A 26,400-nucleotide genomic window follows, 5' to 3' on the forward strand; every position below is an offset into this window, starting at 1 on the left:
TTACTATGTAAAATCTGAATTTTCTTTAAAATAAAAAACATCTATATTGATTCTGACTTTTCTACATCCAACTCACAGGTTTATCATTACTTTGAGAAAAAAGATTATTAATTTAACCCTTTTAGAAGGGAAGATATGGTCATTTGTTCTGGGAATGTCATTTTCGAGCCTGAGACCTGAAAAACACGCTCTCAGGGCTTAACAGGTTAAATGGGCTGCTAAATTGGGATCGCGGAGAAATGCTCTCCGCGGACCCATTCTCACAGCGTTATAAATCTTTTTCTTACTCAATATCAAGCCACACCTATTGTTTTTACTTCGGCTGTGACAGAACAATTGTGGCGATGTTCAGCTTAATAAGCCTTGTTCAACACCGCGGTGAAGTTAGTTTTAGGATGGATATTCGACAGACATTCGCGGACTCGCCAGCAGTGTCAGTTTCCCCTGCTGCTGGCTGTATTACGACGGGGAGATCTTCTCCGTGAAACGAGGCTTTCACTTAGGGACCATCATCAACAAATGACTTTTCAATTACACAAGAACAATGTTCTTTTTAATAAATCGACAGCTTCCCGATCGTGTGAATGTGAAGCAAATCCACTCTAGAGCATACATTTATTGAACACACCTCTTTTTATTACATTTTAATACTTTAAATACGTTTTATTAATATTTTTGATGGAAAAATTAGCATATTTCTTCAATAACTGCTAGGTCATGTGACCTAATCACTCAAAATCAGTGCAGTCACTTCGGAATACACAGTCAAGCCAGCCCGCACGTTGTATTGCGGTGCACGAATATCCCATGCATTACGGTAGAGGCCTGGAAAAACTGCCTTCAAAATAAAAGCGCCTACTACAGTATATAATGTGATCAATAATTATTTAAAACAAACTACGTATAACTACCACATTATAACTGAGTGAATGTAAAACTTAAGGAGTTTCAAAATAAAATACTTTTGAAATCTCATATATGGTCTATCGTCCATCTGTTTTTAGATAAGAATAAAATAGAAACTGTCTATCAAAGACTTATTTCACTCCAGGGTGATAGCAGCACACCCCAACTAGTCACTTATGGCGCATTTCCACTGCAGGGCCTCGCTCGGCTTAGTACGGTATGTCTAGGCCTCGTTAGGCCTTGTTAGGCCAATCTCACTTTATGCTGCGTTTCCATTACGGAGCGTCCACACAGCAGCGTTAAAAAAATCTTGGAGGTGGGCGTATCTGAAGCTTGGGGATTTTTTGCTAGCAACGCGACCAACAACCAATCACATGAATCTCCCGCCCCCGACATACAAAGCAAAAAAGCCCGAAGTAAACTGGATATAAACTCCCCAAACAGGCGAAAACCTACCACTGTCTCTGCCACCTCCCTCCATGCCTGGCTCCTCCGGTTTGTATCCCGGTAGGTAAATAGGGACTGGTCATAAAGCACCGGGTGATTCCCTACCGCTAATTTCTCCTCCATTTTTTGGAATATGAGGAAATGAACTGCGGTATGTCACTCCCAGTTTACACATGGTTTGATTGGCTAGCGCTTGAACTGTCAGATTTGCATAAACGGGATTTGATTGGCTAACGCTTCCACCTCAGCTTCAAAAGTTTAACATTGCTCAACTTTGAATCCTGAAAATCCTGAAAATCTCCGCTCTGCTTCCCACAATGCAGTTCGGCGAAAAGTGAGGCAAAGTGACGTCACCCCATTCAAAGTGAATGGGCAGAAGCGTTAGAAGATTTTTTTAACGCTGCTGTGTGGACGCTCCGTTACAGTTTAGGAACTGGGGTAGTCTCTATAGCAGGGGTACTCTTTAACTCTTTAACTTTCTTGTTAAAGGTCCACTTGTGAATTTTATACAAGGTCAATGGTCCGGATCAATGCCAGTAAAGTACATTTTTTGTCAAAGCACTTAAGATATTCATTGCTATCGGGATGTTAAGAGCATTCCATGGAATATAACAAAAAGTGTAACTCGAGCCGGTTTCTCAAACTTACCTACCCTACCTTTAATCTTTTTTTTATGTTTTTTTTTTTTATTATTTTTTTATTTTGAAATTGTTACGTTTATTCTGGTTTGTTTTGTGTTTGTATCTTTTATTTTAAATGTATTTATTTATTTTATGTTTTGTGAGCTGAGCTGTGTGATTTTATATTTTATGTATCTCTCTGTACAGCACTTTGGTCTGGAGGTTTTAAAGTGCTATATAAATAAAGTTGGATTGGATTGGATTGGATTCATCGACCTTCTTTGGGGGCCCCCTTCTGGTCCAAGCTTGAACTAGTGGGAGAAATGACACTGTTTGTCTGTAGCCAATGCCTTGAACCTCGGCAAAAATGGCAATTGAAGCATTAGAAAGTCAAGGTAAACTTGCGGTTAACTTGCGGTCTGCAATGCGTGTCACGCTCGCGCACACAAGTAAATATATATATGCACGTTCATTCTCACAACGCGTCAGACACAAGAAAATATACATTAAAGGGGACCTATCATGCAAAATGCACTTTGTGATGTCTTTTATACATAAATATGTGTCCCCGGTGCGTCGGGGAACTCACGCAGCGTCAGAAAATAAAACCCTCTCTCTTTTCCTCCGTACCCAAATCTTTTAAAAACAGGGGTACAACAAGCGGATACAGATTTGCTGCCGATCTGACGTCAAATCGGCAGCGGACCCACAGAAAATTGCTATCAGAAACAATGCCTGACGTGTTTTGGACGTAATCTCGTCTTTGTTTACATTAGCAAGCCTCGCTAACACTCAGAGCTAACCTGTACTGTAGAGCACATGTGTTTAAAAAGCAGGAAATAAAAAAAGGAACTCACCTTGTGATAAACCCGCAAGAGAAAAACCATTTGAGCTCCATACTGTTTCAGAAATAATCTTTGATGTGGTTTAGAACAGGATGGCGTTTTATCACAGCAGAATTTAACTTTATCTCCGGTAGAATTCTGATCAGGCATTAGCTCCGCCTCCTGTTTTTTTTTTTTTCAAGCTAAGGACCCAAAATCCGCGTTTCTCTAACAGGGCTGCAAAAGAGGGGTATGAGCAGTATGAGGCATGGCTACAATGGGTGAACTGTTTGGTATTTTAAGCAAAAAACTTCACAGACATGTTTTGTGTATGGCCCTACAATATATTTTTCCAATATAGCATAATAGGTCCACTTTAATTTAATTTTTTTTTTTTAATAATGGGACACAGGGTTCGGTCCGGATTGATTTGCAGTTCGGTCCAGATCCGGATCCTGGTCCGGAGTTTGAGAAGCCCTGATCTATAGTAACGCAGTGTAGGCGGAGCCGCTCACAGCTCCTCATATCTGTTCAGAAACTAGACAAAAAATGTTGTTACTTCGGCATCATTTTGAAACGTGTATTACAATTAAAGGTGGGGTAGGTAAGTTTGAGAAACCGGCTTGAGATACACTTTTTGTTATATTCCATGGAATGCTCTTAACATCCCGATAGCAATGAATATCTTAAGTGCTTTGACCAAAAATCCATAAAAAAATTAATCTGTGGAAGCCGTAGTACTGTAAAAAGTACGACCAATCATTTTAGCCGGCCCGGCTAAAATAACTGGAAGGCCTGTCAGCCTTACATCTGTGCACAAGCTTATCTCGTGCCCTCATTGGTCATGTGCGCGTTCATGTGTGTTGGAGGAGGGGCTCTGTAAGGAAGCGGCAGATTTTTTCCGGCTGTGTATTTTCAAATTTTAGCGCACTCGAGTTGGTTTCTCCAAAATTACCTACCCCACCTTTAAATCACGGTAATATGTTCATTTTGTTGTAGTTGCCAGCGATTCTCTCACTAGTTTAGCATACTCAGCCCGGTTGTTGGCCCGGAAAGAACCTCGATTTTGGAGAGCCAGAAAAACTGTGAAAAAGTACCAGCTAGCCGGAACTACACCTAGTGGAAACGCAACCAAAAACGGGCCGGGCACGGCACGCTTAAACCGCGCTCCGCGCTTTAGTGGAAATGCGCCATTAGAGAAAATCAGGATAATCTGATGTGGAGTTTCAAAATAAAAGACCTTTGAAGTCTCATATACGAGCTATTGTCCCGCTGTTTTTAGAAAAGAATAAAACAAAAACTCTCCAGTATCAAGTACTTATTTCACTTCAGGGTGATAGCAGGACACCCCATCTAGTCACTCAGAGAAAATCAGGACAATCTGATGTAGAGTTTCAAAATAAAAGACCATTGAAGTCTCATATATGAGCTATCATCCCTCTGTTTTTTAGATAAGAATAAAACAAAAACTCTCCAGTATCAAAGACTTATTTGGCCTTAAGATGAATAGCTTTGTAAAGATGTTTTGTTTTGGTTCTGTTTGTTTGTTTTTCAGCAGTACTGAACAAACTCAATGTTCATGAAACTTGGGTGAAGAAGCAATTCAAAAAAAAAAAAGTTTAAGATTGAAATATAAAACATTTGGCCTAGGTGGAATGTGGATTTTTTAATCAATGTATTTATAATACTAATGTAATGGCAAACAAACTGATTGTGTGTATATGTGTATACTTGTATGTATAAATAAAAAAAGTACAGGTGCTACCCTTCTGGGGAAGCTTGGCAGCATTGTTTCAGTTTCAGCTGGTCTGAGTCAATAATGATGACCTCACCCAGCATTTAAGTTTCATTTCATTTCTGTGAAACTAAACCAAACAGGAGTCAGTTTAATTCACATCTACTATAATTTTGACAAATATCTATGTAATAATAAAATGTTTAATGAATGCCTTGTTTATATCTCTGTTTCTGTATTTAAAAGGTCCACATTTTAGTTTTTGTAAGAATTTCTGCCATTTATGTCAGACAAAAAACAACACGAGAACCTATTAAATTTGGTCGGAACACCCTAAACATAAAAAATCCACTTGTTCCTTTTGCAGATATACCTAGTTATATTTTGCTACATTAGGTTTCAGCATTTCGGTCAACATGACTTTTAAAAGATAAGAGATCTCTTCTGGTAACTGAGAAACTGGTGTCTCTCATGCTGCCTTCCTGTCTTATTGGCAGGCTCGTAAATTAGATAACTTACATCATTGTTTCTATTAGATTGTCTTTTGCTTGCTTTGTTGGAAAATAAATGGCAAATTTAAGCTAGTTACAAACTTAGTTAACGTGATATACTTTTTAAGCAAGCCTGGTACTCAATATGCAACACCCGCAGAAAGAGAAGCAAAAATGCATATTTACTATTGTGATACTGATACCTCCGACAGCAACTGAAGGCAGCATCAGAGGGGATAAATTGCAGGCGCAGATGATGCAGACACTGACAGAGTCCATGTGGAGACATGATGGTCAGAGAGAGCAGAGTGAACAACAGCGCCCCCTAGTGGTGACAGGAGGCCCGTGCACAGGAAAGACCGTTCTGATGGCACACTGTGCTCAACAGGTCAGTGGACTGAATTGAAATGGGAAACTCACATTAGATTTGAATTCCAAATCCAATTCATATCCAACAACAGAGAAATTAATTATATGAACAGACATTAGAGATGGAACAAATATGTATACTTAAGTACACATAAAGAGTCATTTAGACTAGAGTTTTTCATCCTTTTTCAATAATTAAAGGGCCCATGTCATGCTTTTCCGGTTATTACCCGTCCCCTTGTGTGTTATGAAGGTTTTTATGCATGTAAACGGTCTGCAGAGTCAAAAACCCTCAAAGTACACCCTGTTGCGAGTAAAAACTCTAACACAGTCTATGCTGCCCCAAAACGCCTCGTTGGAGATTTCTCATTTTCCATTGTTTACTTCCTGGGTACTGTGACGTGTGAATACCCAGAGGCCACACCCTCTGCCAGCATTTCACGAAACAAAGCTTCACAAACCTTTCAGCGATTCATGCCGGATATGTACAGCGTCGGGCACTGAAGAACGATGCTGTTCCTACTTTGTTTGGACCAGCGGGAGATTTGGGTACACAACCTGTAAGTATTCATTGTTGTTTGTGTATTTATGATGTTTAAAACAAACAACGTATCTACCACGACTAAATGGGTAAACGTTTTTCGGGCTGCTAAATTGGGATTGCGGAGAAATGCTCTCCACAGACCCATTCTCACAGCGTTATAAATCTTTTTCTTACTCAATATCAAGCCACACTTATTGTTTTTACTTCGGCTGTGACAGAACAATTGTGGCGATGTTCAGCTTAATAAGCCTTGTTCAACACCGCGGTGAAGTTAGTTTTAGGTTGGATATTCGACAGACATTCGCGGACTCGCCAGCAGCGTCAGTTTCCCCTGCTGCTGGCTGTATTACGACGGGGAGATCTTCTCTGTGAAACGAGGCTTTCACTTAGGGACCATCAACAAATGACTTTTCAATTACACAAGAACAATGTTCTTTTTAATAAATCGACAGCTTCCCGATCGTGTGAATGTGAAGCAAATCCACTCTAGAGCATACATTTATTGAACACACCTCTTTGTATTACATTTGAATACTTTAAATACGTTTTATTAATATTTTGATGGAAGAATTAGCATATTTCTTCAATAACTGCTAGGTCATGTGACCTAATGACTCAAAATCAGTGCTGGATCAAATAACTACTTGCTGCATAGGACACACCTTTTTATTGCATTTAAATACTTTCAATATTTTATATTAATATTTTGATGGAAACATTTGCTTATTTCTTCAATAACTTCCAGGTCAATTGACCTAATCACTCAAAATCAGTGCAATCAAGAAGCCAGCCTCCACTTCGGAATACACAGTCAAGCCAGCCCGCATGTTGTATTGCGGTGCACGAATATCCTATGCATTACGGTAGAGGCCTGGAAAAACTGCCTTCAAAATAAAAGCGCTTACTCGGTCAATAACAAATATACCTAAAAAAACATACCAAACATAGTCATATACTGGAGCTTAAATTAAGAAATATGTAGCCTACTATATAATGTGATGAATAATTATTTAAAACAAACTACGTATATCTACCACATTATAACTGAGTGAATGTAAAACTTAAGGAGTTTCAAAATAAAATACTTTTGAAATCTCATATATGGGCTATCTACTATGGGATTAGTTTTGTTTCATAAAGATAAAGCAACACTTTCTCAGAATCAAGCAAAACTAAGAGTTTAAGAGAAAAAAAGTCAAGCAAAATAAATTTAATTTCAAAAATAAAACTATAAGTTGCAAGCAAATCATTTGTGTAATCATGTAAACTATAAGTATTTTTTCTTTGTTTTAACACATATTTTTGTTTGCAGTTCTCTTTGCTTCTTTCTCAATGATCAGACTTTTGCTCTCGCTGCAGCTTTCTCATTTGCGCTCCCTCATTTTTTGTTTTCAATTCTGACACAAACGTCCCAGGTAGGCGGGACTTTCAGGGGTGCGTCCCCATTGGCTACTCAGTTTGTGAGTTACAGCCCAGTCCTCCAGCGATAGCTGAGCGAGCGTGGACAGAAGACCCCCAGAAGAACCAGCATTTCAATTATTATAATACTACAAGTGAAAATATATGTAAGTATTGATCATTTGTGTTGTTTGTGCTGTACTATACGGTCTGTTTCTTTATTGTGTTAGTTAAGTGAGAAGTAAAGAAAAGCTGTGTTATGAAAGTTAGCTTTTGCTAACTTTAGATCCATAACAATGCAAGCTAGTAGCCTAATAGCAGGGACAGTTAGCTACAAAGCGAGCAGTGAGTGAGCGTTCAGACACCGGCGCACACACTCAAACGGACTTGTGTGCCTGACTCTACCAACAGGCTTTCATGATTATGTTTAGATATGCAAGTATAAGCCATGATAGCTTATTTTATTAACGCGCTAATTTGATGTGAAAATCAATGGAGGCTAAGTTAACTACTTATCTTTTTAGGAATACCTACCGTCCATGACTGCCCCTGAGCTGTGTTTTATTTGTTAACTTCATATTTTTCATTTCCTAAAACATTTATTTTCCTCTATATAATGTGTGGATCATTAAGACAGCGTGGTGTCCAGAGGTCTTATCCCGTTTTCCCACTTCCTCTGAGGGGACAGCACGGAGAACAGGGGCGGACTGGGGGGAAAAAGTGGCCCGGGGATTAATTGACAGACAGGCCCACTTAATGCGCGGCATGTATCGGCCGGCCGGCGACAAAAGTATGTTACTAACAAAAAACCCTGGACCATTATTCATATAGTAATCACATTACCTGAGCCCTTGAGTTGCCTCGAGCAAAAATAGTTACAGCATTTAGTGATTTTAATGTTAACAGATCATTGATGCAATAACTTTTGGACCCAATTTGCCTGACTTGACACATGGAATAAAACATGGGCGTAGGAAGCATCCTCAATGTGGGTGAGACAATTTAACAGGGGGTGTGGGCAGGTGGTGGACCTCACCTCCTCTAGGGGGGGTCCGGTGGCATGCTCCCCCGGGGAAGATTTTTTTTGAAATGTTGAAGTTAAATGCATCAATCTGTTGCACTTTGAGAGCAAAATTAGGGACTAAATCTATGGATACATCTCTCAACACCAGAGTTGGGTGTAATAATATTACTTTTGTCGGTAACGGAGTAGTGTAACGCATTACTTTTATAATTCAGTAATCACACTACAGTTACTAACATTGCCCCGACACGCGTTACTTCGTTACTTTTATAAAATCAGTCATAATCACACTGACAGACAAGAGGGGTTTCCGCCGCAGGTTATATGTACGTAATCTGCGCGACTTGCGCGTCCACATCTCCACGTGCAATGCTGCATAAACATGGCAGAGTCAGCGATAACTTTCGAGGGGTGGAGGTATGCCCATTATTTTGAGTTCGTCCGAAGAATAGACAGGAATGTGACGGTGAGGTGCAAACTGTGTCCAGGGGCCTCATTTATAACGCCTTGCGTAGGATTGACGTAGGAAGGTTGCTTACGTAGTACAAAGCACAAAAATAGGTACATACATTTTCCGCCATTTTCCGATTCACAAAACATTGCGTACCGGCGAGGGAAGTGCGTACGGCACTCCCTACGCCTGTTTCCCTTGATAAATCACAATCGACTCGTAACGCCCATATTTGCCTATACATAGTCAAAGAAACGCCCATTCATTCATTCATTTTTGACTGACTGCATGAAGAAGATCGCAGGAAATTACGATAGAACAGCTAAAAAAGACATCTCACACCGTGTCAGATTTTGGTTATTGTGGGGAGGTCGAGATAAATCATATTGTTTGGTGGATGCAGTTTGAACCAGAGTAGCAGCATGGAGGTCGGATCGTCACCAAAATAAATAAATAAGTGGTCCGAAAAAAGTTAATGACAAAACAAATACACATAACCTTCCTCAGGCAGTGTGTTTGTCCCGGGGACAGGAGACACCCCCTTGATGAGAAACTGTAAGAAATGATCGGGGAATCCCTCCGGAGTGGAGTCATGACGACTGGATCTGAATTATTTTTGTTGTATTTGGTGGTTTGTGTTCCAGCTGTCGATCAGCAACTATATATACATAATCCACCAGTTAAAGGAAATACAACTAATGGATTGTGTTATATTAGCTGTACAATTTACCACATATGGTGTTCTTAGTTTCCATACCTCCTGTGTTTTACGAGCGACTTATCAAGTCTTGGCAAACGGCATAAAACACGATTAAACGTGATAGTATATAAAACCATGCTCGTATCTACAACCTATAGAAATGCAAAACGGCATCAGTTTAGACGTAATTCTGTCCTCCTGCTTACCGCATCATTTATGAGAAAACATTTCATAACATTAACACAACATATTCGAGGTGGTTTTAAATAGCATATCCGTATTTATTTATTTCTCCAAGTTATGTTTTTGTGTGCACTGAGGAGTCTCAAACGGGCGTTTGTTTAATCATTTTAAGATTGGCTTTAATCAATGTTTGAAAATGAATTCTTCATATTTGATAAATGAGAGGTAACATTTTATTTATGGTATTATTTCCACATATTTCTCTCCATTCTTCCTTCTGCCAACGGTGTCGCAGTTTCTCGTCTCTCCCGTTTGTGTGCTTAGTGCGTACGCATGGGTTAGAGTTTGCGTGGAGGACAGCACATTTTCCCGTCAAGTTAGTATTTTATAAATCGCAAACATTGCGTAGAAACTGGCGTACGCCATTTTTTGAGCGTATATCCCTTTATAAATGAGGCCCCAGGCCAGAAGCTGTTATCCACTGCTGCAAACACCACGTCAAACCTCAACAAACACCTGCAAAGAACACATGCTAAGGTGAAGCTAATAGCTAAGGACCCCCGAACCCAGAGTGAGGATGTTGTGAGTGCGCCGCCGCCGACTCCGAAGCAGCACAAATTAGAATTTGGAGGACCGGTAACCAAAGCAAAGATGGACAGGCTTGTAGCATCCTTCATAGTAGAGGTAATGTTGCCCATTTGCACAGTGGAATCACCATCGCATCGTTCAGAGATATACTGCGCAAAATACAGATAGCAGGAGACAGAGGACAGTCATAGTCAGAGCTATCTGGATCAGTCTTATGCGACAATGGAAACTGAACTAAAGAGAACATTTGAAACTTTAGCAGTCTGCGTGATCTGCCTGTAGGGAGGGGCGGGCCGGCCCTGCGAGTAAAGTAACGAGTTACTTTATGTAGAGAGTAACGAAGTAGTGTAATATATTACTTTTTTTTAAAGTAATATGTAATATGTAATATATTACTTTTTTTTAGTAACGACCCCATCTCTGCTCAACACCCATATGAAACAGAACTGTAAACAGATTGACTTTTTTGAAAAAGACCATTGAAGTCTCATGAGCTATCATCCCTCTGTTTTTAGATAAGAATAAAACAAAAACTCTCCAGTATCAAAGACTTATTTGGCCTTAAGATGAATAGCTTTGTAAAGATGTTTTGGTTCTGTTTGTTTGTTTTTGACAAACCCAATTTTCACTTGGGTGAAGCATGGGCCAAAGAAGAAGCAATTTAAAAAAAAATGTTTAAGATTGAAATATAAAACATTTGGCCTTTGTGGAATGTGGATTTCTTCACTCTCTGTGTCAATGTATTTATAATACTAATGTAATGGCAAAAAAACTGATTGTGTGTATATGTGTATACTTGTATGTATAAATAAAAAAAGTACAGGTGCTACACTTCTGTGGAAGCTTGGCAGCATTGTTTCAGTTTCAGCTGGTCTGAGCCAATAATGATGACCTCATCCAGCATTTTTACATTACATTTGACTTGTTAGATGCTTTTATCGAAGGCGACTTACATACTCTATACTGTGGGCAATCCCCACAGGAGCAATATGGGGTGAAGTGTCTCGCCCAGGGGCACAACGACATGCTGACTGCAGTGGGGTTTGAACCTGTGGTCCCCTGATCCGAAAACCAACACACAACCCACTATACCACACGCCTCCCCACACATTTAACTAATTTCTGTGAAACTAAACCAAACAGGAGTCAGTTTAATTCACATCTACTATAATTTTGACAAATATCTATGTAATAATAAAATGTTTAATGAATGCCTTGATTATATCTCTGTTTCTGTATTTAAAAGGTCCACATTTTAGTTTTTGTAAGAATTTCTGCCATTTATGTCAGACAAAAAACAACACAAGAACCTATTAAATTTGGTCGGAACACCCTAAACATAAAAAATCCACGTGTTCCTTTGCAAATATACCTAGTTATATTTTGCTACATTAGGTTTCAGCATTTCGGTCAACATGACTTTTAAAAGATAAGAGATTTCTTCTGGTAACTGGTGTCTCTCATGCTGCCTTCCTGTCTTATTGGCAGGCTCGTAAATTAGATAACGTACATCATTGTTTCTATTAGATTGTATTTTGCTTGCTTTGTTGGAAAATAAATGACAAATTGAAGCTAGTTACAAACTTAGTTAACGTGATATACTTTTTAAGCAAGCCTACTCAATATGCAAGACCCGCAGAAAGAGAAGCAAAAATGCATATTTACTATCGTGATACTGATACCTCCGACAGCACTTGAAGGCAGCATCAGAGGGGATAAATTGCAGGCGCAGATGATGCAGACACTGAGTCCATGTGGAGACATGATGGTGCAGCTGTTCTGTTGGGGAGACAGCTCCAGTGGACAGTTCGGTCCACAGTCAGCCCTCAGCCCGGTGTCCTGGTCTGTCCCCGGGGTTATCACCGACATCTGCTGCGGGGACCAGCACACTTTACTGCTCAACGGGGAGGGCGGCGTGTTGTCACGTGGAAACAACTCTCAGGGACAACTTGGACGAAAGAAGAACCGTAAAGATGGGAGAACAACAGGTAGGCTGCAGAATCTCGACATAACAAGAAATAGCCATGTAGTAGCCCATAAAATAATAAAAACTTAGACAGTTAGTACTTTAGTAAAAACGTGAAGTGTTTTTTATCATGACATTTTTTATCTAAATTTAATATATTTTGAGGATATATGATGAGGAATCTCTGATGGTTCTTCGTCTTTCAAGACAATTACATTTACTTTATCTTGTGTTTATCATTATCTTATGAGTCTGCATCGAAATCCATAAATGAACTTGTTGTGCAGCTCAATCAGCTGTGCTACGTTTCAGTTTCGTTTACCCCTTATTAGGAGCGTTCACACCAAAAAGAGTACTTAGTGCCGGGAACTTTTACCCCCATTTTTAGTGCCTGCTGAGAGGTGGTACTCTCCTGGGGGAAAAAGAGTGCCCCAGTTCTGATTGGCTGGGCGAATTGCAAACCACTCCCCGTAAAACTCTGAAATGTTTTGTAGAGGCGCCATTTTATTATCCTCGCATTAGCATTATTAGCATTAGCATTCGCCCAGCGCACAAACGCAGAGCAAGAGAGACTAACTTATGGCAACACAAAAGAAAACATGGGAGCGGTGGAGATAAGGAGGTGTCGGCAGGGCCGGCTCTAGACAATTTGCAGCCCTCTGCGAGATTTTAGCTGGCAAATGCAACTTATTTTATTTTTGTTGTTCATTCATATCTTATTTTACCCAGTTAACATTTATTTATTCATGCATTTTTTTTTATCTCTCCAGTTTTAAAGGATATTTTTGGTTTACTGTCCTATAGTATACATTGAAATTATTTCAAACCTGTTTTTGTTTATCCCAATAATTATAAAGGAGTGCCTTGGAAATATTTGTTTACATAAATTGTGACCAAACCGTTTGAGACCCACTGAGATAACTTAGACTAAAGTTAACTATCTAAACACTCAGAGTCCTTTACCTCACTGAGCCTCTCAGTCTGACTGGAGAAGACTCTCCCTCCACATTATTGTAGAAACATCTTCTTCTTATATCTGTTAGAGCAGCTAGCACCAGATTCTAATAACAACAGCGCCGGGTACCGGTGCGCCCTCCCTCTCTCCCTCTCTCCCTCGCTCACTCGCATTTTGGCTGTGAGCTGCGGGCGCCAGATAAGCCAACATTCCAGCGCCCATCGTACAGGACAAATGAAACGTGTAACCGGGGTGAAAAGGGTGTTACATTTACTTAATTATGAATATTGTTACATCAAGGCCGAAAATTAGGATGAGCACCAACGGTCAAAAATGTTTTTTTCCCTCCCAGAACTGCCAGCGCAGCGCCTCCCCAGATCTGGCACCCTAGGCGAACATCTATAACGCCAGTGCCACGGGCCGGCCCTGGGTGTCGGCGTTCTGGCGATTTACTCGGAAGGTTTCAGTAGAAGCTGCTGGGAGTCCCAGCAGCTTCTACTGAAGCCAGTCCCCAACTCCGGGGACTTCCGGCCGGGGACTTCGGGTGGCAGTATACGCCGTGAAGTTGTTTGCGGCCTGCCAGTAAACCCAAAGCAGAAGAAGACGAAGTGACGTCAGCGGCTCATTTGCGTAATCTTCCCTCAGGGAACTTATTCCGGTGTGAACGCGATCGGCTCTGCATAGAGAGGCGAAGTCCCTCCCCTTCCGGTGGGCCTCATGGGACCTTATTTCGGAAAAAGTTTGTATTGAAGTCAATGGAGAGAGAAAGATTATCTTTCGATCACGTTTGAATTGTGCCACGAATTACACATATGATGTTTGTTAATCTTAAATAATAATTTCCATGTCAAAAAAAGTCACAGTTTGTTGTAAAACTGTTGAAATATAAGACTATGAAAAATACGCAACTAGAAAGACTACAAATCCCAGAATCCCGGTCCCGCATGCTGGCTCTTACGGAACCGACTAATTCCCCTTTTGTGTATGTACAGCTCTCAACATGCCCAGACTTGTAGTGATTTTCACCTCTTTTAATACTTTTCGCCTCATTCTGAAAGAAAGAAGTGAAATGTGCCAACGTGACGGCCGTCTTGGTGTGTGGTGCGAGACGGGAGATGTAGTTAATTGAGCGGTTTCACACAAAAAAAGTGTTACTTCACAGTTTTACGACACATTTTTATTTTTTTGACTTGTAAAATTATCTTTTAAATTGACAAACATCATATGTGTAATTCGTGGCACAATTCAAACGGGATCGAAAGATAATCTTTCTCTCTCCATTGACTTGAATGCATAACCTTTCCGAAATAAGGTCCCATGGAGCTCAACCGGAAGGGGAGGGACTTCGCTTCTCTATTCACACCTAATAGTCCGCTTCTCTGGTGCACACCAGACCACAGTTTGTTACATTGTGTCATTTTTCAGAAGGTTCGGTTTGCGTTCACACGGGCAAAACTCAAACGGACTATAAACGTTAAACACAAGTCATGTGCACGGAAATGCTGTTCAACCATTGGTCAGACATTAAGGGGGTAAAAACGCAAATCCCGGCAATTTCTACCGGAGCCTCCGCCATGGAGCATCGGCACTTTCAGCAGGTTATTCTCATGCTGCTGTTAATCTGGAGATCAACAGACACTAGCGGCCCGCGCATATGAGACATAATCAGACAACGTCCGTTAAAAAACAGCGGGACTAAGTGCTGGGAACTAAGTACGGCAAAGTACTTGGTGTGAACGCGGCTCTTGTCAGTGAAGAGGACAACGAAAGTTATGCGTGATGTTCAAGTGCAGATGGGAAATTGGAATATTCATTACAGTGATGTATTCGTGTTTGTGGGAATTAGTGGCAGTACAATAATTAAGATAATTTAAAGTAAAAAAATACAGTGGAATATAGTCCTGCATTCAAGATGACCTAAATTGTGAAAGAATACGTTGCATTCAATGAAACCAGTAAGTAAATGAACTCAACATTTTACATTTAAGGCAATGTAGTTAGTTAGTAGTAGCCTACTTTCCACCATTTTTATGAGCATTGTCACTTTTTCTTATGTATAGTTGATGGCATGTTTGGAACCGTTTTGCTTGATTTGTTTAGTATTAGATGGGCGATATTGTTATTCCAAATATACATTACATGACATGTTACTTGTTAGACGCTTTTATCCAAAGCGACTTACATACTCAATACTGTGGGCCATCCCCACAGGAGCAATTTGGGGTGAAGTGTCTTGCCCAGGGACACAACGACATGCTGACTGCAGTGGGGTTTGAACCTGTGTTCCCCTGATCCGAACACCAATGCCCTAGTCCACTGCGCTACATGCCTGATATGTTATCCTCTTTTCTGTCCCCCTGTATAAGGTCGTGTGGAGGGGCTGGGCGATGTGGTGGCCATAGCTTGTGGTCAGGACCATTGTTTGGCTGTGTGTGCATCTGGAAAGGTGTTCTCCTGGGGGGCAGGAGAGGACGGACAGAGAGGCCTTTTACCAAATCTACTCCACAACAGACCAAGGTAAGATCTCACACTAAGCAGGAATATATGAATATGTATACTTAGGTCTGAAAGTAGGTATTTGTTTGATCATTTTTACTTTCTATTGTTTCGTCAACATGCAGTCATGTGCAGATGCCACTGCCAATACCTGTGATTCAAGTTGCTTGTGGAAACTCCCACTCTCTGGCTCTGACTAAAGGTATGACAATGCACATACTGATGCCATCTTTCTGATATGATATGCAACAGTAACATTGTTTGTTCCTCAGTTTTTTATTTTGGTTATGTGTAATAATGATTTCGATTTTAATATTAATTTATCACTGTGCCAGTTTCCCTATTCCCCACCAACAATTTAGTGCAAAGTAAATGTTCTTTAATTAGTGGGAGCTTAAAGGTGGGGTAGATAAGTTTGAGAAACCGGCTCGAGATACACTTTTTGTTATATTCCATGGAATGCTCTTAACATCCCGATAGCAATGAATATCTAAAGTGCTTTGACAAAAAATCCATTAAAAAATGTCATCTGTGGAAGCCGTAGTACTGTAAAAAGTACGACCAATCATTTTAGCCGGCCCGGCTAAAATAACTGGCTGGCCTACCTGCCTGTCAGCCTTCCATCTCGTGCACAAACTTATCTCGTGCCCTCATTGGTCATGTGTGTGTTGGAGGAGGGGCTCTGTAAGGAAGTGGCAGATTTTTCCCGGCTGTGTATTTTCAAATTCTAGCTCACTCGAGCTGGTTTCTCCAAAATTACCTACCCCACCTTTAAGGCAGACAAAGGTGCGACACATTTCAGAAAAGAGGATATACATGTTGAATGTTCAATTCTTTTCATTTTTAAATCAAAAGGTTAATCTAAAGAGGAAAACATATTCATTTGACATTATCTTCTGAACAAGCCCACAGTCTTACAGTTATTTTTGTGAATAAAAAAGAATAATACAAAAGAATAAAAAGTCTATTATTTCACTTTTCAGGAGGCGATGTATTCTCGTGGGGTTCGAACCGTCATGGTCAGCTAGGCCTGGGGAAGAAGGTGTCGCGGCAGTTTGTACCTGACCTGGTGCGCGCTCTGACCGGAGTAGCAGTTACCCAGGTTACGGCCGGAGCGACCCACTCCCTGTTCCTCACACTCCCAGGCCTGGTGTACTGCTGCGGGGCCAATAAATCTGGCCAGCTGGGTCTCAACAGGGTGGATGAGAAGGGTAACAATTATGTGCTTCAATTGTGTCATGTGATGTTCAGCAAGCAGAAAATTGTCCATGCAAGTGGAGGGCTTTTGTCATTTTTAGAGTTAGAAATATGGATTCATTTGTAAATAATAGTCACTGCCCATTGCAAGCCAGTATTCTTTTCATTTTTAGAGTCACTGCATTTTCCACAACCTTAGCCTGGTAACATTTCAGAATAAAAGCCTTCTGTCCAGAGAAAAGAGGGCTTTTAAAATGTTAACCTCAGATATTGAAATTGTACAGACCATCATAGCTTGTATGTATAATTATTTTGGAAATGGGAATCTTTTATTCTATTTTTTATCATATTTATCAGGCAGGTTCAACATCTGCATGGTACCCGCCCTCAGACCTCTGGGTGTCTCCTTCATAAGCTGTGGAGAAGCACACTCTGCTGTGTTAACTAAGGTACTGAATCTTCAGATTTCAACCAATCATAAATTCCATTGTAAACATAATACAAATATTAGGATGTTGCTTATTTTGATATGTGACGCCGTGATTTCTAGGACGGCAAGGTTTTCACTTTTGGAGAGGGAAGCTACGGTCAGCTGGGTCACAACTCCTCTGATAATGAACTGAAACCCAGACTGGTGGACGGTTTGGATGGACCTGCATCACACATTTCCTGTGGCAGGTGAAAACAGTGTTTTCATTTAAGAAAGGCTTAATGTATTGTGGCGTTTTAGAGTGACTAGCTCATTACATTTACAATAAAAAAGGACACCTATTGCACGTCTATCCATTTTTTATTATTATTGATTTACAATCACAATTGTTTTTGTCCCCCAGACGTCATACACTGGTTTTGTCCTCCTCTGGCCAGCTGTGGGCTTTTGGCGATGGGGCCAAAGGTCAAATTGGGACAGGACGAACAGAAAATAGTCTGACTCCCACTCTGGTATCTCTTCCATGGACCACTGAAGGTGTGGCAGCCGTCCCCAAGGGTGTGTATGTATGGCCAGGGTGGTGTTTAGTAGATTTGTAAGTTCATTAATATAGCAACATACAACTATTTACTTTGTGAAGGCATATTGGAGAAATAGTATCCTTAGCAGAGAATATAAGTCTAGTTAGCAGCAGTTCTAATCAATGTCCTTTTTATGGTAGAAGTAGTGTAAAACTAAAAGAGATACATTAAATATGCAAATGTATTTTTTCCTGGTTTAAGCAGACTTGAAAATATCAGCTGGGTGGAATACAAGCTGTACCTACACTTCACCTCCACAGGTAATATGTTCACCTATTCAGAGACTCAGTGCTTATTGCATGAAACATTTCAAGTACAGATTTGATCTTAACTGTTAAGTCTGATGCCCTTATATGGTTTTAGTGGGGCTTTCCCCCTTATGCTGAATGAAAATTGCTAGGCAAACGCATCAAATGTAAGATCAAACGCAATTCATCAACATACTCAAGATGGAACAGATTTGGCTGTCAGAGCATGTTGCGTGAATCCCATGTAGGATTTTCTTATTTTCATCTTATTGCTGTGTTCAGGAACAAACACAAGATACAAATAAGAAAACATTCATGCACAAGGCCCATTGTTATTGCAGATTTGATCATATATATATATATATATATATATATATATATATATATATATATATATATATATATATATATATATTTATATATTTTTATTACCTTGATTTAATGTTAGTTTTTTTTATCAAAGCTTAAATCTGTTAAATGTCTGTCGTTTAAGCGTTTGGACAAAGGACAGATAACTGGGCGGCTTGATGAGACTAAACTTCAACAATGGCTGTCAATGACACATGGCAACGTAGAGGCAAAGAGGTCATTATTTTCATACTTTAATTACGGTTGGAGTTATGTAGCTGCACATATAAAATATCATACATCCAGCAGTAGATACAGTGTTTTAATGGTTTCCCTCCTTTTCTTTTCATTCAACAGAGAAATATCTTCCATGTTTCAGACAAACACAAGTCTTGTTGCAAGTTTCACGAAGGCTGAGTGAGTTCTATTGTTTAACTCGTGATTTAACAAAAGAAGAATTATAAAATCTTCTGAATCCCATCAACTCATTCTGGTTCTGCTACTTTGTTTTAAATTGCTTTGATATCAGTGGGCCTCCATCAGAAGCAGGTGCTCTAACTGTGGACCTTGATGCAGCTAGCGAAGCTTTCGACCAGATGCTGGCAGTGCCATGGATCAAACAATCAGTTAAGACGTTTGAATTACCGCCATGCATTACTCTCTTTTGCTTGAGACGTGAACTGAGATACAGTTGTGACCCACAAGGCTCTAAATCCCTTCTATGCATGGAAATGGTTCAAACTAGCCACTAAATTGTTTTTTTCACAAACTTATTCATGCTGTTTAAACATTACAATGTAATCTCAATTTCTGTTTTGCAGGTACATTTCGAACTCCTTATTTGTTTGCTCTTCAATTCAAGCTGTCCCCTAAAATCACCAGAAATCGTACTGATTCTGCTGACGTGTCCCCTCCTCCAAGAGGAGTGTAATGTCATGCAGGGGGTGTTGATGCTGGCGATCATTATTGTTGAACTGCAGGAGAAGACTCAAGATACACTAAGTAAACTACAGCAACATTTTTCTAAAGTATTTTGTTAGGTTATGGGTTTTGTAATGATCCAAGGTACTTTCAAGGACAACAATAGACTGCAAATAGTTTATTGGTTTAAAACAAGTCGATTTTTAACATGCATAAATAATATTTAATTTACTTAATTGTTAACTGATAAACAAATTCAGAATTCTTTTTTCTTATATCATTAATGTCAGATTAACTGTTTTTTATGTTTTCTGAAAGTAACAACCAACCATAGACTGTATATATAAAGCAACCAACGTAATAGCCAGCTAACATAGCATTAGCCTTACAATTAATTGTATGTATATTATATATTATATTGTTGAGTCAGATTAATAACTTTGTCAGATCAAGAAATGTACACGTTGTTGTTGCCAAAAAACATGGCAACAATCAAGGCATGTCCGAGCGGTGTGCATCAGTGTTTTTTTCTTCTAAATGTTTTGCTAATTTGGTCAAGTTGGTGAAGATCTGCTTTTTACTTGCAGTGTGTTGAGCTGTCTAATACAAGACGGACAATGCCTTTTGTTCTCAGGACGCTGGTGGTCCACCCTGAGACCCTCCATACTGATGAAGCACATCTTGGTGTTCAAAAAGGCCCTGGCCTTCCTGCTCAGAAATGGCCTCCTGGTAACTCATAACGTCGGAGTCAAATACCTGGTGGAGGTCCTCAAGATGCTGTACAAAGTGAGTGCTGTTTTACTTTATTACATTTTTTTATTTCAGGACCAAACATGAAAGGAAGACATTTATCCTTATAAAAGGATAAAAAATACAGATTTTCCCCGCTATCTGAACCAGCCCCAAAGATTATTATTTTTTTGTTGTTGCTGGTGTCAAAAGCTTATTTTACAGTCTGCCCTGTAACTCATCTGAAATGTTGCTACCTTTCGAGGCAGATGTTTCGGCCCTTTCGAGCAAAGCTTTGTCGTTTCCCAGAAGAGGTCGGAGAAATGATTGTTCAATCTTTATGGGTGATCAGAATGAACTCTGAGGCTAAACGTGTGTTTTACTTATAGGCAAACAAAGCTGGAAAGTCCTACAAAGTCCCACCGAGCACCTTCTACGTAGAGGAGATCAGTGACAATGTGCTGCTAGATCAGGACGTTGCACTTTGGTTTGAATTTTCCAAAGAGGAGGTAAAAACATATCTTACCATTTTCGAGATATTGCATTTATTCCGAACTATTTGTGATTTTATCCTGAGCATTTTCTGTTGAAATGCTTCTTGCTGAAATTATTTAATTATTTATTTATTTATTTATTTATTATCAATTTTTTTCTTTTAAGGATGATGTCAAGACACCCGTCATTTTCTGCCGCTACCCATTCCTGTTCACTCTGGTTCGAAAGGTGGCAGTCTTTAACTTCTATGCGTTTATCTCAAAGGTACAGTATTCGTAACATTAGATAATTTCTAATCAATTTACTGAAGTTCTTATTTAGTTATTTGTCATACAGCTGAGGTTGTTTCTTGTTTTGAGCATTCATTTGAACCAATCTGTCAATGTGTAGATGTCTTTATTAAGATAAAGATATATTAAGGTTTTGTAATTACAGAAAGTGCAGGGTTTCGTTTATGGACTGGCCTTGGCGTGTCCTGAAGAGCTCAGGTTGGACGGTCCAGACTCCGCCCCCGCGCCGGTCTTCCAGCTCACCCTGAGGCGCTCTCACCTGGTGGAGGACACCTTCAGGCAGCTGGGGGCGGCCGACCACTGCGCCTTCAAAAGGGAGCTTTTGGTAAACATACTACAACATACCTACACAATGTTGCCATGTTTAGTTGCCTGAGGCAACATTTTGTAGCCCTTGTCTTTTTATACTTAGTTTCTGAGTTATTTTATGGATACTTCAGCCATTTAGTTTTGCACTTCCATATGTTGTGGGATTCACAAGAAATTAAAAAACGGTCAAAATCACAGCAATGAAGGCTGAGATATTGGAAGATCTACTCTCTGTAATGGGTCAAAAATCAACAACATCTGTATCCTACGCTCTCCACAATGCTACTTAAAAGCATATGTTTCATTGCTTCAGTACTTTTTACTTTATGTGTAAAATCAGTTGACTTCATTTGGAGCAAAATGTCAATTACAGTACATATTTAAGTAATTGGAGATAATTAAACATAACAAATATGTAGAGGGCCTGCAAACATCAGTACCAATTGATTTTTTAAATGTTTTTTAAATAATTTGAATAAAATAAATGTACAGTTCAATTGATAAAACTTTCCCATCAATAGCAGCAATTAGTGGATTGTGTAAGGGGAGTTGTTGGTATAGTAATTGTGCATTTTTGAATGTCTTGCTTGATTAAATCCCTTCAATTAGTTCTAAGCCCAAAATGGATGACAGGAAGTTTTATTTACCATCAGAGCTAATACTGATTTAGTTTAAGGACTGTTAATAATGAAAACATTATTTTATCCTTTGAAGGTGCAATTTGATGACGACAGGACGAAGGTGATGGATGTCTACAAAAGAGATTTCTTCCTGCAAGTGTTTGAAGAGCTGATGTCTCCCAAGTCTGAAATGTTCATGTTCAACGAGAGCAACCCTCTGGCCTGGTTCCCTGTCAGGGTAAGACACGATAATTAAACACAAAAGCATTAATTAAATCATTTTATTTACTTAGGGCTGGGTAAAATGGACCAAAAGTAATATCTATGTATTTTAAGGTTGAATACATCATATATATATATCGGTATTTCTTTATTAGGTGGGCTAAATATTTAGTTTAAAGTCTTAGCCACATGTAAGATGTTATTTCGAACACTTTTAAATATATTGGTATATTGTTGATATACTGTCCAGCCCTCTATACATTTACTATGTTTTTTTTTTTAAACAAATTCCTCATGAATTTAACAAAGTGATCTGATTACTATAAAAGTCTTATAAACAAAGACGTGAATGTATAACTCAGATTTTTCTGATATACTGTTCTGTACATTTGACCTTTTCATTGTTATTTAATCCTTCCAAATCTTAATCATGTGTTTTGTCATAAACCAAACAGCCAAAAGTAGAGAAGAAGACTTACTTCCTGTTTGGCGTTCTGTGCGGCCTGGCTCTCTACCACCACAACCTTGTCCACTTGCGCTTCCCACTGGTTCTCTTCAAGAAGTTGCTCAAGGTCAAACCCTCACTGGACGACATGAAGGAGTTCGACCCTGTCATGGGAGAGTAAGACTCGCATATATTCTTTCTCTGAAATGTTTGTAGTTTGCAGGTTATAGTTGTTTTAGATTGATCTTTTTGTACTATTGACATTCTTGTTTGCAGGTCTTGGCAGTTCCTGTTGGACTGCCCTCCTGATGAGGTCAAACAAATGGACATTACTTTCACTGTAAGTTTACTCAATCGCAGTTCGAAAGACATTCTTCTCCTCTGTTGCCCACATGTGTTTCTGCATATTCCACTCTGGCTGTAACTGTTTGTTTGACCAGGTGCCCTGGGGCGGAGAGACAGCTGAACTTGATCCGAAAGAAACTGGGAAAGTTGTGACACCGTCCAACAGGTACGGTTAACTGCTGTATTTAACAATCTGATCTGCACAGCTTTATTCTGCCTCACAAGCTTTAAACATGTATTTAGTTTCTGTCAGTCTGTGTCTTTGACAACCTCACAGATTTCTTGCCATTCAGCAGTGCATGCTGTCAACAAACACACAATGATCCATTCTTACGTCGACTGCAAATCTTTGCTGCCATCTAGCAGTTAAAACAGTTAAACCTGTCATAAAATAATACATTACTTTCATTAAAGATTTAGCGTTGATCTACTGTACTGTGTAAAGTGTATTACAGAAGAAACATTTAGAATTGTGTTAGGTGTGGGATAACTTAATGTCAGCGCTCAGTTTAATCTTTTGTATATTCTTTTATTAAATGTTTTAATAGGAAAGAGTTTGTAGACGCCTACGTCAACTATGCCTTCAACAAATCAGTGGAGGGAGCATTTGAAGCGTTCAAGAAAGGCTTCTTCAAGGTGTGTGACATCGACGTGGTGGAGTTCTTCCAGCCCGAGGAGCTGCAGGCAGTGATGGTGGGCCAGGAGAACTACGACTGGGAGGTGTTCAAGAAGGTCTGCTGAAGTTCAGATATTCAGAATAATGTTTTATCTTATCTTTTTATCTGAGGATATATAATTTGAAACAAGAATATATCACAAAAATATGGAGAACAAGATGACCAGTTTGTTATGTAGTTGTTTAACATACATTTTCAAATTGTAAGAGACTGTTTCAGTTAAAGGTCACATATTATGCAATATGCACTTTTTCATGTCTTTTACACAGACATATACATATATACTGTATGTCTCCCCTGTGTGTAAAGATACTCAGAAGGTTTCAGCAAAAACAAATTCAAATGTTCTGCTGATCCACATATTAAAAATCCTGTCTAAGAAAGAGCAAATCAGATTTGAGATACCATTCGACAATCGACAGCTAGTGGGAAACACTGACCAATGAGAATAGACTGAGCTTTTGAGAGGGAGGGTCTGAGGAGTTCATCAGATTCAGTAAGAGGCTGAATACAGCTCTTTTCAGGCAGCCAGTATGATAAGAATAATGTTTTGTTTTTTTACATTACAGCATTTAAACATATTCTAGTAGTCTCCAAATGTTTTTAAATAAACCTAAAAAGGTATTTAACATGAGACCTTTAAGATCTGTTAAGTTACTTTGCTTGTTCATACAGTTTTGTGTGTTTAAGTGCTTGTAGGGGAGATGTAAATGAACTTTCCACATGTCATTTCCAAACAGAATACAGTGTATGAAGGAGACTACCATGACAGGCATCCAAACATCATGACCTTCTGGGAGGTGTTTGAGAATCTGACCGCGGAGGAGAAGAAAAAGTTATTTCGTAAGTATCAGAAATGATTGACATCATTTATTACATTTCAAGTGGAGTCCCTATCAGTATTAGCTTCCTTGGTGTTCTATGAAGTTGTATTTAATTAATTTAAGATTCTTTATTTGTTATCAGTGTTCGTCACCGGCTCCTACCGTGTTCCCTTCCTGGGTATGGAGAGCGTTCAGATGAAAGTCGCTGTGTTGCCCGATTCCACCGAGATCGATAAGCCAGAATCCCTCACCTGCCACCGTCTGCTGTTACTGCCCGTCTACCAGAGGTACCCGGCCGAGAGGACCATGCACAAGCGGCTCCTCCAGGCTATTAATCACAACAGAGGCTTCTGAAAGAAAGCAGACATTACAGAATGAAGTAATGAAGTCTGCATTATTAGCATTTAAAGAATTGTTATTTTTGTCGGAATAATCTGCCAAATGTAAGCTTCATCAGCAGTCCATATTCTATTATTCAGTAGTTTGAGAATATGTTGACATATTAAGAAATCATTTGATAATGTTTTTTGGATACTCTGTTATAGGTATGACCGGTGTTTTAGCATAAACACACATTTGAATAGGGAAGAAAGATTTAAAAATAAATAAAAACTGCCTGACGTAACACAACACTTTAAAGTGTATAGTGGGCCAACATTTTAAAATCATTCTCCACAAATTGTGTGTCCAGAAATCAGGCTACTGCCATTTCTGTCACTGTTACAGTAGGTCCACTCTGGATTGAGCACCATGCTTTTGAAACATTATGATGACATTCTTAGCATTAAGGACTTCTTCTGTTCATGTTGTACAAGTTTAAAATGTAAGTTAATATTTTATGTTTGTGTGACCAAAGTAAAACAAAATCTTTGTTAATCAGGAAATGTATTATTTTCGTAACTTTGTAACCTAACATACTAAATAAATGTGTTTTCTATTCAATACCGGTTTGCAGTTTATTCAATATATTTTTAACGTGTTGCGTGCAGGGTTGCAAAATTCCGGGAATTTTCAAAGATGGAAACTTTCCATGGGAATTAACGGGAATAAACTGGGAATTTTCTAAATTGAAGGTTGGCTCTTCATAGGGAACTCAAATCAAATCAAGTTTTATTTATATAGCACATTTATAAACGATTTTTGGTCGAGCCAAACTGCTGTACAATTAATAAAAATACCCTACAGTAAAGACATTTTACAGCTAATACAACAGCACAGTTTGTTCAGAATATCAGTATGAGAAAAAACGACACCCTCTGTCCTTAGACCCTCACATCGTACAAGGAAAAACTTCCGGAGAAAAACCCACAGTTTAAAGGGAAAAAATGGGAGAAACCTCGGGGAGAGCAACAGAGGAGGGATCCTTCTCCCAGGACGGACAGACGTGCAATAGATGCTGTGTGTAAATCAAAGAGATAATACGTTTTACAGCGTAGGTAGGTAGACCGAATGTTAGGAAATGCAGTTGAATCCACGAGGATGTCAACAACAATCCTGTGGAAGCCTTCAGGGAAGCAGCATGACGAGAGCCAGGCAGGACCGCAGAGACAGGTTCAGCCACGACTCGAAGTCCACGACTTAATCCAGAACTCAGGATAGAGGATCCAGGGCACAGGACCACAGCAAGAGGATCAGCCTCGACTCCGGATCCCGGCGTCGATATAGACACAAAAGAAGAAAAAATGTGGCTGGGTTATTCAGAACATGAGAATACACAGACACAGACAGACAGAAGGAAGAACAAGCACTCCCTTAGGATAGGTTGAGGGGAAAGGGTAGCAAGTAAGAGAGTAAGAAACAGAGGTGGAGAGGCACACGCAGGGAACAAAGGCCCCACTGGAGCCTTAGTTGGAAATTGGTGAGAGATAGGGAGGTACGCTGTGTCTACGAATCATAACACTCCCCGGCCTGCCTAAGCCACTCTGCAAACCTGTTTCCCTCTAATAAAACCTCGAGAGGTTAGAGAGGGAAAAGGTTTTGGATAAAGAGAGGATAGAAAGAATCGATTACAGCAATAGAGAG

At 39.5% G+C, this 26,400-nt stretch overlaps 1 protein-coding gene across 1 annotated transcript; it reads left to right on the forward strand.

Annotated features, from left to right (window-relative positions):
* Nucleotides 1–11,990: 11,990 nt before the first annotated feature.
* LOC117470436 (probable E3 ubiquitin-protein ligase HERC4) lies at nt 11,991–25,320 on the forward strand. Its single transcript, XM_034115214.1, has 23 exons — nt 11,991–12,268; nt 15,568–15,718; nt 15,823–15,899; nt 16,681–16,908; nt 17,252–17,343; nt 17,445–17,572; nt 17,728–17,882; nt 18,107–18,165; nt 18,647–18,738; nt 18,859–18,918; nt 19,031–19,127; nt 19,323–19,503; nt 20,057–20,208; nt 20,541–20,660; nt 20,812–20,910; nt 21,082–21,261; nt 21,960–22,103; nt 22,543–22,709; nt 22,809–22,872; nt 22,973–23,043; nt 23,426–23,609; nt 24,295–24,397; nt 24,521–25,320. Exons 1-23 carry the CDS (start codon nt 12,013–12,015, stop codon nt 24,730–24,732), a joined length of 3,072 nt encoding a protein of 1,023 aa, XP_033971105.1. The 5' UTR covers nt 11,991–12,012; the 3' UTR covers nt 24,733–25,320.
* The last annotated feature ends 1,080 nt before the right edge of the window (nt 25,321–26,400 follow it).

Source organism: Trematomus bernacchii, unplaced genomic scaffold (assembly GCF_902827165.1).
Source record: "Trematomus bernacchii unplaced genomic scaffold, fTreBer1.1, whole genome shotgun sequence".
Lineage (NCBI taxonomy): Eukaryota > Metazoa > Chordata > Actinopteri > Perciformes > Nototheniidae > Trematomus > Trematomus bernacchii.

What these genes read in the sequence shown, in the direction of transcription:
- LOC117470436 (XM_034115214.1), top strand. Translation starts at nt 12,013, where the DNA reads ATGATGCAGACACTGAGTCCATGTGGAGACATGATGGTGCAGCTGTTC. An exon ending in TGGCCTGGTTCCCTGTCAGG is followed by an intron (nt 22,104 to 22,542) that starts GTAAGACACGAT and finishes TAAACCAAACAG; the next exon opens with CCAAAAGTAGAGAAGAAGAC. An exon ending in TTCGACCCTGTCATGGGAGA is followed by an intron (nt 22,710 to 22,808) that starts GTAAGACTCGCA and finishes TCTTGTTTGCAG; the next exon opens with GTCTTGGCAGTTCCTGTTGG.